The sequence below is a fragment of the Cavia porcellus genome, unplaced genomic scaffold (assembly GCF_034190915.1).
Source record: "Cavia porcellus strain 051 isolate PalLab524CR breed Dunkin Hartley unplaced genomic scaffold, mCavPor4.1 scaffold_12, whole genome shotgun sequence".
NCBI classification, from domain to species: Eukaryota; Metazoa; Chordata; class Mammalia; order Rodentia; family Caviidae; genus Cavia; species Cavia porcellus.
Genome location: NW_026947495.1, coordinates 62,549,450 through 62,565,693, shown reverse-complemented (window position 1 = coordinate 62,565,693; position 16,244 = coordinate 62,549,450). Strand labels below are relative to the sequence as shown.

The 16,244-nt window shown below is 32.8% G+C and overlaps 1 protein-coding gene across 1 annotated transcript in view; it reads left to right on the top strand.

The window, feature by feature from the left end:
• Positions 1-16,244, top strand: part of Atf2 (activating transcription factor 2) — an 80,177-nt gene that overhangs the window by 22,839 nt on the left and 41,094 nt on the right. The window contains exons 3-4 of the mRNA XM_003478579.5: positions 6,266-6,340; positions 7,589-7,658. Of these exons, the coding sequence (XP_003478627.3) occupies positions 6,309-6,340; positions 7,589-7,658 (102 nt within the window). The 5' untranslated portion in view covers positions 6,266-6,308. The remainder of the gene's footprint in view (positions 1-6,265; positions 6,341-7,588; positions 7,659-16,244) is intronic.

Sequence of the window (16,244 nt, the reverse complement as noted above, 5' to 3'; positions counted from 1 at the left end):
ATATTATAGCTTTTTTTGGGGACTGTGTCATTTAGCTCAATTATTTTGGTTAATATCTATGTTGTAGTATGTGTCAATAGTTTCCAAGACGGACTTCTAGCATTTTTAAGGATGATGCTGTCACTTTGGACTAAGTCTTTATTTTACAAAAGAGCATCGCAAGGTAATTAATTTTAGTTAATATTGTATTAACTCACAAAGGATTTTAAACATTCCACCGCTTAAGATGTTTTATTGCAGTGTGGTCTGTGTAGTGATTGCTTTGTACTTATTCATGGAATGAAAAATAATTTCTTTAAATGGATTTGTTTCTCATTTCTTGTGTTTTAATATTCTTTCTCAAAGGAAAGATTATATTATTTAGCTTTTAATGAATACATTGGTAAAGTACTTTAATTTTGGCTTACCTTTGTGAGAATTTTGCTTTAACTTTCATTTTACTTTATGCTCACAAATTAATTTCGGCAACTTACTGATTAATATAGTAACTAGTATTGATTAGTACTATTGTTAGTATTGGTTAACATAGCATAGCTCTAGCTGTGGAGTTAAGATCATGAGGTCTTACCTAACTTATGCCACAGTTTCTACATTAATAAAATGGGAATAATGAAGTGTACTTCATGGAGTTTTTAGAAGAAAAATATAGGATATGTGATTTACTTTAAAAAAAGATAGTGTTCAGTGTGGAATCATAGTTATGAAATCTTTTTACTGAAATCATATTACTATACATTTTCCATATCGTTAAGTTGTCATTAGGTACTATCTCTGAGATACTGCTCGTCTGCAGAATTTATAACCTCTGTTAAATAACGGTAATGAGGGATCAAAAGTCTGAAGTAACGTTACATTTACTATAAGCCATCTCTCCTGCATATTACTAACTTGTGCTTTAAGAAATTACAGCAGCTGCCATTTAACTAACTACTATAAGCAAGTCATTGCACTTATCTTTTATATGTTATATCATTTTAGCATCAACTGTAGTTAGATAGTATGCTCATTCAGCAAACTTCACAGTGATAAAATGAAAGCTAAGGCTGTAAAAAAAATTCCCTTTCTGATGTGAACTATGTTTTTAAAAGTACTGTCATGTTTCTCCTGGTGCTGCTGCTCTAGATGGTTTTTCATTCCATTTTAGGATCTATTGTACTAATTGCTGTCTTTTTCCATCTCACATACCAAGGCCTCAGCACCTTATAAACATTAAAAGAATCTTAGTTCTTTGGTATGTGGCAGCTAGTTTTCAGCCTTACCACAAGTGCTACACACTTCTGTTTTTCATCCATCGTGAAGCCTAAGAATAGAATGTTTACATTTTCCTGGAAAATAGGAAACACTTTTTCATCCTTCATATATTTGAAATTCGGATTACCCTAATTTACTTGCTGTCTTTAATAAAAATTATCTCATTACCCTTTCTCAATAAAAGCATCCGGTTCTTTAAAATCCCAGAGCATGGAAAATGACAGCCTTTCTGTGGTATGGTGCAGAGTTTTTACTGCTGTCAGAAGTAAATGTGTACCTACACATTTTAAAGTTTAGTTACTTTCTGGTTAATAATTCAACATTTGGTCCATGCTTGCATACTGTGCAGAGGCATAAGGATGCATGAAATTGCTTTATGTTGATAAAAATGGTCAGAATTGCAGCTACAGTATTATCAAGTACATTCATATGTGCTAGTAATTTTACATGTACTATTTTTAGGGCTTACCACTGTTTTACCATTTGGGAAAACTGAAGCTTAAGGAAGGAAATTTAGAACTTTAAGCAAGATCTTAACGAGTGACACAACCAAGCTTTAAGCCAATTTTAATTTGTTTTTCTATGTTATGATTCTTTGGGCATAGTTAAGATGGAGAGGAAGAAGCATAGAAATTATGTAATAGAGTATATCCCAAAACCTAATATAGCTATTATAAACAAAGTACAAGCAACATAGAAAGTTTAGTAGAACAAATAGATAAAGAGTTAAATCTAGTAAGATTTTACTCACTGGATAATTAGGCTTGTCTTTAAAGCATTTAGGAGTTATTGTTTCTTAATTCAGGGATATAGGAAAAGGAAGTCTGAGTTGATGCCTTGATTAGCAAGTGTAAGCTCTACCACTATCTTTTTTTTTTTTTTTTTTAAATAAGATCTTACCATGCATTTCAGGGCGCCCTAAACTTAGTACATAGTCCTTGAACTCATGATGGTCCTCCACCGTCAGCATTCCGAATGCTGGGATTACAGGTGTGCACCACCATATGCCTTTTCTTGAAGGCAGATTTCTAAATTTATCATAGCATACTGCCAAGCACAGGGAAGACACTGAAATGTTTTTTGACAAAAGAAGGAAAAGAAGAACTTCAATGGCATTAGCTCAGGAGGAAAAAAAAAAAAAGACTTAGAAGTATTAAGAGAGAGATGAGAGAAGCTAAAGAAGCTGGCTTGTTTTAAATTTAACTTAAATTCTCCTGAGTACATTACAGATGCTTGCTCGAGAATGGAGTGTTATATAAACAATTTCTATCTCTAATCACACATTTCCCCAACAGTTTACAGTATGACAAACCCTGTTTTGCAGGCTTCCATTATAAACATATTTCCAACCTTGCTGTAAAAAGAAGATAAACCTTGGATTTAGAGGCTTGTGATCCTATTAGATTAACAAAGATAACATTTCAGCCTCCCAGAAAAATTGTTATTGTTTGTTTCAAAGGTGTTGAACTGTTCTATTTATAGCTACCTTAACTAGGTATTAGAAAAACAGTAATAAGGTGATGAGAATTTATATTGATTGACCAGGGAAATAGGCTGTATGTAAGCTACTTAAGGCAGGGGGAGACGGTTGTGGTGGGAGTGCGGAAAGGGTTAGAAAGAGGTACCAAGGGTAACTCTTTAGAATGTTTTCTGTAGCTGTAGTTTGGTTCTTCCCCTAGCTCTGTGCTTTTTTTTTTTTTTTTTTTTTTTTTAGCTCTGTGGTCTTATGGGTGGTTTCTCATTATATTGCTTAGGTTCTACTCTTGAACACGTGGGCTCAAGCGATCGTGCCTCAGCTTTGCTAGTGCTGGGACTGTAGGTGCTTGTCACAATGCCTAACTTGTACTGTCACAGTATTTTAACTTTTCTACAGTCTTACCATATTCAAATTGTTTCTTTTTTTAATTAAAACAAGCAAAACAAGGGTAGAAATGATACAGAATTTCAAAAAAATAACAATAAATCACTAGTTTATATATTACATATTGTTATCTTATAAGTAGTAGTTCAAGTTACAAAGTCAAAGCATAAAAAATCAATGACAACACAAACTATTCTGTTTCATGTACTAACAAAAACTTAGTCTTATGGTTATCCATCTTTTACACTTAAACATACATACAGTTATATGTGTATTCCTCAAGTTCTGTCCTTTTGAGGACTTTCTTTCCCTTTCATTATTACAGTATCGTACATTTTGGATCTTACTACTCTTTCAGTTTTTTATTATTTTTTACACTAGAGTACGATACTTACAAATGTGAGTCTGATATATTTCACTTATGAGGATAGTCTCAAGTTGTCTCCATTTACCTATAAAAGCCACAAGGTCGTCCTTTTTTAATAACTGAGTAATATTCCATTGTATAAAATACCACATCTTTTTCATCCATTCTGAGGTTGATGAGCATTTTGGTTGTTTCCAAGATTTAGCTGTTAGAACAGTGTCTCCTGAGATCCACGCCATGTTGGAACTTAGGACTCTGGGAAGCCAAGCCAGCACCTCCCCTCCCTGGTAAGCAGAGGCAGGGTGGCAGACTGCAGCCCTTCCAGGGGGAGAACCAGCAGTGTCTCCTGAGATCCACACCATGTTGGAACTGAGGACACTGTGAAAACAAATGACCATTCTGCCTCCCTGCTTAGCAATAGTGAACCTACTGCTACATGGCCTAGAGTCAAATATCCCACTTACCCTAGCGCCCCTCCCCCCCCATTAGCAAATGGGAACCAGAAATCTGAGCATCTTCTGGGAGGTTGACCATAGCAAATAAGAGGGACTTCCTTCTACCATTTCTTTGAAGGCAAATATTTTTATTACTGTTTTGCTCTTTGCTGATTAATGGTACTGCTCTATTCAATATTCTGTTTTGATAAGTTCTATACTGTTCTATATTTCATCTCATTTTGATATACGGGATTGAAAGAACAATTATTATAAAAATAACAAAATATACTGTGATACCTATTACTGTTATTCTGGTAACCTGCTGTGAAGTTCTGTACCAATTTCACTGTACGATTTTAGTTGGCTTTATTCGGACTTGTTCTGTTGTATACTTTCAAAATAAAAATTAAAAAAAAAAAAGATTTAGCTGTTACAAATTGTGTTGCTATAAACATGGGTGCATATATATCACTGAAAACCTTTTCAGTGTTTCTGAAAAAATACCCAGGAGGGGAATACTTGGGTTGAATAGAACTTCCAATCCTAGTTTTTTGAGGAATCTTTATACTGATTTCCACAGTGGCTGCACCAGTCTACACTCCCACCAACAGTGGAAAAGTGTTCCTTTTTCCCCACAGCACCGCCAACCTTTGTTATCAGTTGATTTCTTGATGGCAGCCATTCTTTCTGGAGTGAGATGAAATCTCAGTGCTGTTTTAATTTACATTTCTCGAATGACTAGTGATGGTGAACATTTTTTCTTGTACTTATTTGCCATTTGTATATGTTCATCTGAGAAATGTGTATTTATCTCAGATGCCCATTTTTGGAGTGAGTCTTTGAATTTGGGGGGAGTTTGATGTTCTTCAATTCTGTATGTTCTGGATATAAGTTCTTTGTCTGAGGGACTGCTGGATAAAATTCTTTCCCATTCTGTGGATTTTCTTTTCACTTTGCTGGTGATTTCTCTTGAAGTGCAAAAACTTTTTAATAAAATGAGATCCCAGTTGTTGATTCTTTGAAGTGCTTCCCACACAGTTTGGGTTTTGTGCATGAACTCTTTGCCTACTCCTGTGTCTCCCATGATTACTACCTACCTCGTTTGCCAGTAGATGTAGTGTTTCTGTTTTAATATTTAAATCTTTGGCCCATTTTGACCTGACTTTAGTGCATGGTGATACACATGGGTCTACTTTCATTGGCATGTGAAAAGCCAATTTTTGCAACACCATTTATTAAAGAGGCTGTCCTTCCAGTGAACATGTTTATTCGCTTTGTCAAATATAAGGTGGCTGTGTGTTTCTTTTTCTTCATCTAGACTAAAAGTTTCTTGAGTTCAGGCTAACAACTCTTTATTAATTGATTTTCTGTGTCTGCATATAGTTAATGCTTAAATGTTTCTTCAACTTTACTGAGGGAGGTACTGATTTAAGTAGCTAATCTAAAAGTAGTTGCTTGCCTTCACTGAACTCATATTATACTGGTAATGACCAAAGCATGATTATTACTATAGATTACCTTTGTATTATGCCAGTGTTCTTTTCCCTTTCCTCACAGGCACATTGGAACTGAGTGGAGGAACAGAACCCTACCAGATACTAAGTTTTGCCTGGAGCAAGAGAAAAAACTTTTTTTCCTATATCCCATATAAAGTTTCATTTTATTGTAGGACTCACTACTGTGGCTAGTTTTATTTTTCAGCACAAGAATTGTCTCATTTTTCTGGGCAAAATATTCTCAAAACCACATTTATAAGCAAAGTTATGAAATATCATTTTCCTATATGTACCATTGAGTTTACTGTGTTTACCTCTAGATTGAATTTTAGTAAATATAAGATGAATTTTCGCAGAGTTTAAAAATGGCTGACCTTGCTAGTTTTAGTTTATTATACTCATCATTAAACTAATATCATAGGTTAACTATATTCTAGAATAAACAAATTTAGATGAATGAGGCTGGGAATCTGACTGCCATTTTGAGAACATTTTTAAAAGTTAAAAAGTTTCCTGAGTAGAAGTTTTGAAACGCTAGATCTTGTTCTTCTTGTCAGACTTTGAAAATAAAAAGTTTGACTTTTTTTCATTTAATCACTGCCCTCCAGCCATAGCCATGAGCTAAATAAATGTTTCTTCTTCTTTTAACCCCTTTGATAGAATTAGATATATTAGTACCTATGATTGGGACATTTACATGAGTGTTCATATTTCAGGAGCAATACTTTATTATAAATGATCTTAATAAATAGATAATCAAATAAAGTATAGTGTGACAGAAAGTAATTGAGTGCTTATTTTCTACTGTGTTTCAAAGCTATTTGTAACAATTTGAAACCACTTTGTTTTTCAGTATCCTGGCCATGAAAAAGAGGACATGATAAGTTGTCCAGCTTATGAAATTCAAGTTACATGTGAAAGCTGCCAGGTATATGGAAAATATTTGGTATATTTAACCATTTTTCATATTTTAGATTATAAAAATATTCATGGGCTGTTTCTAATACGTAAATATTTTACCTTCTTTGTATAAATATGAAACCACTTACTGATATGTAGTTTAACTGAGTGTTCCTATTGTATTTTTAAATGATCAAGTTAAGAACATCAAAACATTTAATTTTGACCAACATAAACATGTTTTAGAGTTTTTATTTTTTCTAAAGTGTTGCAACTAATAGTCCTATGTCACATTCTATGAAGAGAAGCTTTCTATGAGCAGTTGCCAAAAAGACCTATTCTGGGTGTTTCTCTAGACATTTTACTTGACCTATTAAAGATTCTGAGAAGTCCTACAAAAGAAAAAAAGTATACTTGAGCATCTCCCAAATTTATTTGGTCATACTATATTTCTGTAGTTAGATGTTATAGAATTGTTATTCAGTTAAATACCAGATGCTACATGTAATTTTTAGAAGTAAAAACAAAAGCAAGAACCACAGGTTGATGGAGAGAATAGTTAAGAACTTTGAGAGGAAATTAAAAAATAAGAAAAATAATTTTTACTTGATAATGTCTTTTTGTAGTTATCTTATTTGAATCAAGATCCAAACATGTCCACTATACTTTGGTTAATGTATTTATTACATTTCTGTTAATCTAAAACAGTTCTTCCCTTCCTCTGTTTTTTTTTTTTCTTCTTCTATGACATTTATTTGTTGAAGAGACTGTGTTATTTATCCTATAGATTTTCTGATGTATTAGATTTTATTGACTGCTTCTGGTGCAGAAGAATTTAGGACTAGAGATAGAAATTTTGCTGCATTATCTCCATAGCTATACAGTATTATCCTTTAAGGGCTGCATTTTATTTGCTGATTAAGTAATTTTGAATGAGTGAAGTTCATTCATTTCAGCATAATTTATTTATACTGTTAAACAGAAAAGAGCCTGATGGCAGTCTTCCTAACCTTATTTTCTTTAGTGTAATATCTGCATGTTACATGCTTTTGTCTACTCTCATAATAAGGAAGTGGTAGAGATAAAATGTGAGTTTTATTGTTCATTCAAACAGGAAAGTTAGGGAAATGGAAATCAATTTTGAAGTTTATATTTTAAATTATACTTTTAAAATATATAGTTTAAAAGCTAAGAAATAAAGCAATTTTAACAATTAAAAAAGTTTTAAAAATATATGTTGTGAAGTGTTTTGCCATTTCTTCATGGTTTATGATAGGCAATACAAGGACCTGTGGAATATGAGTGATGACAAACCCTTTCTATGCACTGCCCCTGGATGTGGCCAGGTAATGTTTCAGTTACTTTAAAATCATTATGTTTGTTCCCATTTATTTTGACATTGGTGACAATATGTTGTCATTAAATGGATTTTCTTAATAATATTTTTTAACATTTTAGAATTAGAATGAAAACATCTCAGAAAACTAAAAGCAATTCTTTTTCTTTAATAGTGCATCTGAATTTGAGAAAATACAGTTTAATGGGAGCAGGGCAGTATTTTGTAATGGAAAGATGGAAACCAATTTCACCATATTGGTTGAAAATTATTATTAAAATTCCACATTAAAAATCAGGCATACATTGTCTTATATAAAAATTATTTAACTTATCGAACGCTTACAAAACATATTTACCCCTTGGAGTATCACTAATATATTGACGTTACTGAGTCTTAACATTGAACATGTTTATAAGCAATTTTAGAATCTAGAATTTCACCTTTTTAGTAGGTGATGAATCTGTTGTTAAAATCTAAAAAGATGAAAATAAATTTAATGTATAGTGAAATTAAAGGTACTAAAAATAAGTCTGTAAGTCTTAGGTATTAAAGTATTTCATTGCTTATCATTTATTTTTAAATTGAAATGTAATAAACTGCATTTACAGTATATAATTTGATGTTTATATATTATATGTGTACACATACTCATGACAATTAAGATAACTGTAAATATATTCATTGCTCTCAAAAGTTCTTGCCTATTTGTTGCCCTAATCAACTTTCTATCATTATAGATTCGCTTGCCCTTTCCAGAATTTTATGTAAATGGAATCGTATAGTATGTATATTTGTCTGGCTTCTTACCCTATTTACGATTTCTCAATTGTCTTACTCTTGTTTTCCATTGCTATAAGTAAATATTGTAGATGGGTACTGGGTAGTTAGTTTATGGAGAAAGGAGATGTATTTAGCTCTTGGTTCTGGAAGCTGGGAGGTCCAAGATTCTGGGACCAGATCTAATGAAGACTTTTTGCTGGGCAGAACTTGCTGCAGAATGGCTAGGCATTGTTATAGATCACATGGCAATACAGAATCAGTTTGCTAGCTTGCTTCTTGTAAATTGATGCTAATGTATCAAAGGGAACCATCCTCATGACTTCATCTAGTCATAAACCTCCCCAAAGTCCAGGCTCCCAAATACCATTAACAAATGACTGAGTTTTAAATTTCCAATTTATGAATTTCTAGGGTCACACCCAAACCACAGTGTACATGTTACATAATCAGTAGTTAATTTCTTTTCATCATCACACAATTTATACATTCACCTGTTAAGACATTGTGCTTATTTCTAGTTTTTAGTTGTTACAGCTTGTGTGCATATTTGTATACAAGTATTTGCTTTTAAATACCTCAAATACAGCTGATGTGAATGTTTGTGTACATATATTTCATTTCTCGTAGACTGTTACCCAGAAGCTTAATGATACACACGTGTAACAGAAACATGTTTAACCTTTTAGCAAATTACCAGACTTTTTTCAGAGTAAATGTGCCACTTTACATTCCTATCAACAATTCATAAGTTTATGTATCTTTGTCAGCATTTGGTAATGTCAGCCTTTTAAATCTTACTCAAGTTGTATGTGTAGAATAGTATTTCACTGTGCTTTGAATTGCATATCTGGGATGATTAATGAAAGGGTGGACGCTTGCAAAATGTATTTATTAACCACTTGTATACCTTATTTTTTACCAATTTTTCAAAGTTTTCGCCTGGTTTTTAAAAATTTCATTGTCTTTTAATTATTGAGTTGTAGCAGTTCTTTACCAACCGTTTATCAAATATTTTTCAAGTCTGTGGTATGCATCTTAATTTTCATACTAATGTCTTCATGCATACATGTTTCTAATTTCAGTAAAGTCTACTACATTAATTTTTTCTCTTTTATGGTTTTTTGCTTTCTGTACTTGTCTAAGAATCTTTGTTTACCCTTAGGTCACAAACATGTTCTTCTATGTTTTCCTCTAAAAGCTTGTGTTTTCATTTAGGGTTTCTGTTGGATCATGAATTAAATTTTTTATGATATGAGGTAGGAGTTGAAGCTAATTTATTTTAATAGATACAGTGTTGCAGGCAATCTCACATCACTTAACAAAAATGATTTTTATTTATCCATTAAATGACTTTGTTTCCTTTAGGGAAAATCAAGTGAATATATAAATATGATCCCTTTCTGGGCTTTGCTATTCTGTTTTATTCATCAGTGTATGCATTTATGTCAGTACCAGACTATCTTGATTACTTTATAGTAGTCTAGTAGGGTAAGGTCTCCAATTTAGTTCTCTTTTTTAAAGATTGTTTTGGTTTGTCTTTTGATTTTTAGTAATTCTGGCAATTGTATGGGTAGTGGTATCTTATGATTTTAATTTATGTTTCTAATGTTATTGAGCAGAGTAAAAATGGAGTATCAGAATTGATATTATTTTAAATAGATTGGTCAAGAAATGAATCTCTGATAAGATGACAATTGAACCATGAAAAAAAGGGTGAGTGCAACCCTTACATGTATTTCTATTGTAGTTACAATATATAATGATCAATGAGGAGTAGGATAAGAGCATAGTCAGAAGTAGAAGATAGTATTCTGTAGGGTTTTATAGACTGTGATAAGGTGTTTAGGTTTTATTCAAAGAGCATTGAGAAGCCATTCCTTAGTTAAAATATAAACAAGACTAGAGGCTGGCAACAGTCCAGATGAGAGATGGAATAAGGATTTGGGGCTAGGGTAGTGACAGTAAATATAGAATAGACTGGTCCAATATCTATTTTGGAAGATATGTATGATAACATTTTTCTCTGAAGTAAGAGACCTTAATAAGTACAATTCTCAGAATCTTTTATTGCTAGAATTTTGTGTATCACTTTAGGTTCCACCAACCAGATTTAGTTTTTCTGCTAAATCCGATTTACTTTCATTTCTTATGTTCAGTGCTGAGTTAAATGGAGAGTAGTGGTACTATTCAAGTCATTTATTTTGCTGGATAGAATTGAACAAACAAATCATTCATAATCCAAGGATTATAACTATTAGTCATTTTTTGTCATGTAACAAAATATATAAGATACCAATTTAAAAGAAGAAAGGTGTAGCAGGGCTTGGGATTTAGCTCAGTCGCATAAGCACACTTGCCTGGCACCTGCCTGGCAAATGCAAGGTTGCGAGTTCGATCCCTGGTACAAAAAAAAAGAAGAAGAAGAAAGGTGTTTGTGGTTCACAGTTTTCGAGGTTTCAGTCCTTGATAATTAGGCTTATTGCTTTGGGCTTGTGAAAGAGGTAGCACTGTTTGGTAAGGTAGAAGGCAAAGCAAAACCATTCACACCCTAAGCCAGAAGATGGAGAAAAAAGATGCTGGAGTCTCACAGTCCCCTTCACCAGAGCACTTCCACTGACTTATACACCTAACTCTCAAAGGTTCCACCACTTCCAGTAATGCCATTCTGGCATCTGAACTTTTAATAGTTGGGTTTTTGAAGGGCAGTCAAGATCCAAACTGTAGCAACAGCTAATACAATTTGTTTCTAGAACCAGTTTCTGAACAGTGACCAGTTTTGCCAGATGTTCCAGGAGTCATTCTTGGAAACTCAAAACAGCCCTCACTTAAGTCTTTATCCTAGTTCTCTTCTGTTTCAAGTAGGTAGAATGGTATCTATTATTTTGTGAATGATATGCCATTTTTAATAAAAAGCAGTATATTTAAATTTATTTAAACAGGAGGAAAACCAATTGCAAGACATTAAAATATATTGTTTCTTTATTTTTTTGATACCAGGCATCAAACTCAGGACTTTGCACTTGCCAGGCGGGTGCTTGTGCCACTGAGCTATATCTCCAGACCAAGAGATTGTTTCTTTAGAAACCTAATAATAAATAAATAATATATGAAAAACATTAACAAATTAGAATTATTTTTAGACCCCCCAATTATGAAAGAAATTAACATTCATTCTTTTCATGTCTCCCCTTTGCTATCTGATAATTCTATTATTACATTGTTAAGGTTTATCATACTTACATTTTGTTTTATAATCAGTAATTCTCATTTTTATTATTTAGCTTTACTTATATGTTAAAATCATAAAAAAGGATGAGAACAAAACTTCTGGGGACTCTATCCAGTGTTAACAGTCAGAAAGAAGGGAAAGATGTAATGTGGTGTAAGACAGAAGCCAGGGAAGAAAACTATTCTGGAAAACAAGTAGGAAAGATACTTCAAAGCTAAGAGCAAAATATCATTTTGTGATAAGATAAAATAGGAATTTAGTATTTACTGTTGGATTTAGCAATGATAAAGATTTTGGAGACTTTGATAAGAGCAGTTTCAGTAAAATAGTGGGGACAACTTTGTGGTTAGAGTACGTAGAAGAGAGAAAAGGAAGAAACAAGTGGAGACACTGTAAGACATTTCATTCTTGGAGTGTAGTTTAAAGAGAACAGTGAGACACATAGCTAGAGACAGATACAGGATTGAGGATGGAGTTTATTTTGCATTTTAAGATGGAAATTTATGAATTGTCATTGCAGAGAGAAGGGACTATTGGAAGAATGGGATCCTTGAGTAGGTAAGATGACATCCAGTGCTAAAGGGACAGAACTGGCCTGAGATTGAATGTTAAATAGTTCATTTCTAGTAAGATTGAAGAGAGGAAGAGATGTGGAAGATCGGGATAGAGAGAGAAAAGCATATAAAAGCTTAGCTATACAAGCATATTCTTAAATAAAAGAAATTACCATGAGCAGCAGTGCTGCATTCTTTTAAATATCCTCAGGGTGGTAAGTTCTTAGTCCTTTATTTATAATACAAGTATTAACTTCATAAGATTTGTTTGTTATGTAATTAGTCAGAAGAAGTTCTAGAAGTCCTCAACATGGGGCTTCTATTTTCTCAGTTGTTGTCAAGTCCTTAGCAATAATAAGAGGACAGAAAGAGAAGCAGAGCATACATACCCCCACCATTTTAGGTTGTTAACTGGAAATAATGCATGCATATTTTACATTCAATACTTTTGGCCAGGATTCAGTCACGTGGCCACCCAACTGTAAAGGAACCTAGAAAACCTGGCTAAGTACTTGCCTGAAGTTCAAAGCTTTACCATCAAAGGAAAAGAGAAATAGGTATTGGAGGATAGCTACCACCTGAAATTCAGAGCTTTGCTATCAGGAAAAAATAAGTTTTAGAGGACAGCTACAAGTCACAGTTTGCAGAGATAGTTGAAATTTGGAAAAGAGAAATTCAGAGACATAGCAAAAAGTCATTGGGAACCTGAAACTAGTTAAGCTGATTTTAAAGTGTAAGTTGCCAACATCTAGAGTTTAATTAATAAGATATTAATGTTGGTTTCTTCATTTTGACAAGTCTAATCCATTAATGCAAGAAGAAAACATTGACTGGACAAGGAGTTCATAAGAACTTTCTAGGCTGTCTTTCCTACTTTTCTATAAATTTAATGTTTTTTAAAACAAATTTTATTTAAAACAGAAAAACAAAAACCAGCTACACCTCAGAAATACCCATGCAAAAGTTAGCTATGAACCACAGACTAGGGATTCCAAATATTTATCAGGTGCTTACCATATGTTTTACTTAATCTGTGCCCTAAATTTTCTTTAAAAGAGTTTGAGGAATTAAAAGTGCATATAGTAGTCATAATAATAAACACAATTTATGCAATAGCCTTTTTTTAAAAGCCAGCCACTGATGGTAAGAATTTTGTAAATTGTCATTTAACCCTTATGACACTCCTATGAAGTAAATGCTTTAGCTTTATTTTACAGGCAAGGAACTAAACTTGAGGCAATATGCAGAATCTGTGAGTCACACATCTAGAAAATTTTAGAGCTAGGGTTGAACCCAGGCTTACTGTTGTATAATGTATGTATGAGATAGCCCTAACTAACATTCTCGGATGTCAAGCCGTGATTGTTTGAGTATAGATCTCTGTCTATGTGTATTTTTTCTTGACAAAAAAAAAGTTTTTAAGCCAGGAATGGTGGCACATGCCTGTGGCTCAGGTGTCAGGAGGAACATGCGTTTGGGACCAGCCTGCACAGTACAGTGAAACCTGTCTCAAACAAGAGTAATGGAAAGTTTTCTGTTTCCTCTCAATTACAAAAGGACCAAGAAATGGAGTAAGAATGGAGAGAAGGGGACATAAAAAGAATTACATGTACATGTACATGTACCAGCTCCCCAAAATGAATATAATCATTATGTAAACATGTACTAATAAAAATTTTAACAAATCCTAGGAATACAACCAAATTTAAGACAAAAGTACCATAGAAAATGTGGACAAGTTTAAAAGGGCAAATTAAAGATAATTTTGGTTAATATTTTAGAGCATTTCCTAAATCCTGCTCCTCTTTTATTCTTAAAATTAATAGCATTGTTTTGTATTCTGTTTATTGGATGGCAATATATGTATTATGAATATATTGTGTAATAATTGAAAACATAATTTTAAATGGCTGCATTGTTCTTTGCTAGAGCATTTACCATAAGTTATTTACTCATTCTTCTTAGGAGCTTTTAAATTAATTGTAGTACTGTCAGAAGTATTATGATGAATGTCTTTCTACGTAACCCTTTCTTGCATCTCTTGTTCATTTCTTAAATATACTTCTAGAATTAAAATTACTGGATCAAAATGTATATACACATCCCAGAAAAACTGGAAATGTCATGTCACAGTGATATATGTGCATCCATGTTTATAGCAACACAATTGGTAATAGCTAAATCTTGGAAACAATCAAAATGCTCATCACCTGCAGAATAGATTAAAAAAGATGTATTTTTGTACCATGGAATATTACTGAACTACAGAAAAGGATAATCTTGAGACTTTTATAGATAAATGATGCAACTTGAGACAGACTCACATTTATAAATATTGTATTGTCTCCCTACTGTAAAAAATAAATAAATAAATAGGGATTGGGGATTTAGCTCAGTGGCATAAGCACCCGTCTTGCAAGCGCGTGGTCATGAGTTCGATCCCTGGTACCAATAAATAAATAATAATAATAATAATAAACTGAAAGAGTAATATGATCCAAAATATACAATAGATATTGTAATAATGAAAGAGAAGAAAGGTGCTCAAAAGGAAAAAACAACTGGGATAGGGCAAAGGAGAAGTGGAAGAAAGGAAAAGGTTGTATGTATGTAAGTGTATACATACAATTGTATGTATGTTTATGTCTGCAAGATAAGTACTACTGGTTCTCTGTTCATCAAAAAGAAGTTTGTGCTGTTATTTGATTGATCGTTTTTTGTGCCTAGATCTTGTAACCTGAATAACTATCTCTTAAGATAACAATATGCAATATATTACCTAATGTCGATTTCTCAGTTTTTTTTGAAATTCTATATTTCTGTTCTTTTTTCTGTTTTGCATTTTTTAAAATAAAAAATGTATATACAGATGCATATATTTTGACAAAATGTTTTTAAAAGCTGAATCAGTATTTTTTTTTAATTAGTTTTAATTCTCACTAATGGTGACTTTTCAGAATGAGCACTCCAGTCCTGGATGTTATGGTTTTTGGCTTATATTTGTTTCCTAAGAAAATTTAAAATAATCTCATGTTACGATACCACCTTGTAATCTTTACTGATCAAAATATAACCTAACTAATACCAATATCTATTGTTAAATCTTACTGAGAACAGCAGTGTTATAGTCTCTTTTTAGGTTGAAATAATGGTTTTAGAAGCACCAATTTAGTGGTAGTACAAATAATTTTTTCTCACTAGTAACCAGTGACATAATTCCACATTTTAATTTTAGCTTTAACACACTTAATAGTTATAAATTTCAAATTTCAAACATACTTTTACAATGTAAAATATTTTGTTGATATACTACTTCAGAGAGAAACCTAGAGAAACTAGCTAAAAGAATTTACCTCAAGTCTCTTGCTAGTAAGTCTTTTTTTAATATGTCTAAGTAACTGTTGGAGATTTCATAGATGCCTACACTGAATTAAGAGAAAAAGAAAACCAATTTAGTGAAAGATCCATGTAGTGTTGGTACTCTTCTATTTTATTTGGGTCATTCATTGTTTTTCATTTTTGGGGTGTTACATCGTTTTTTTCTCCTTTTACTGATCTGTAAGATTCAGTTCTTTGGGGCTGGGGATTTAGCTCAGCGGCATAAGCGCCTGCCTTGCAAGCAGGCAGTTGTGAGTTCGATCCCTGGCACCGATAAAAACAAAAAAGAGATTCAGTTCTATTGTAAGAAACTAGTTGTTTCGTTAGCATTTATTGAGTACTTTAGGCTAAATTTGGAGGGCATAGTAGGAGACCTGTCTACTTAAGATGACAGACATGACAAAATAACTATAATATTGTGAGAGATGTTCTTAACAAAGTATTGCACAGAGTTTAGTGGACACAAGTGGGGTTTAACCTCCAAGGGCTAATGGCCTTTGCTGTTTTAAAAAAACACAGTAAGAAGAATAAATGGGAAAAATATTTTACTGTTTTAAGGTTAGCCTACAGCTGATACTACTAGTTGTATGGAAGGACATAGTGAATTGGTTGAGAGAAGGAGCTCACAAGAGAAAGGATCCAATTTGATGGT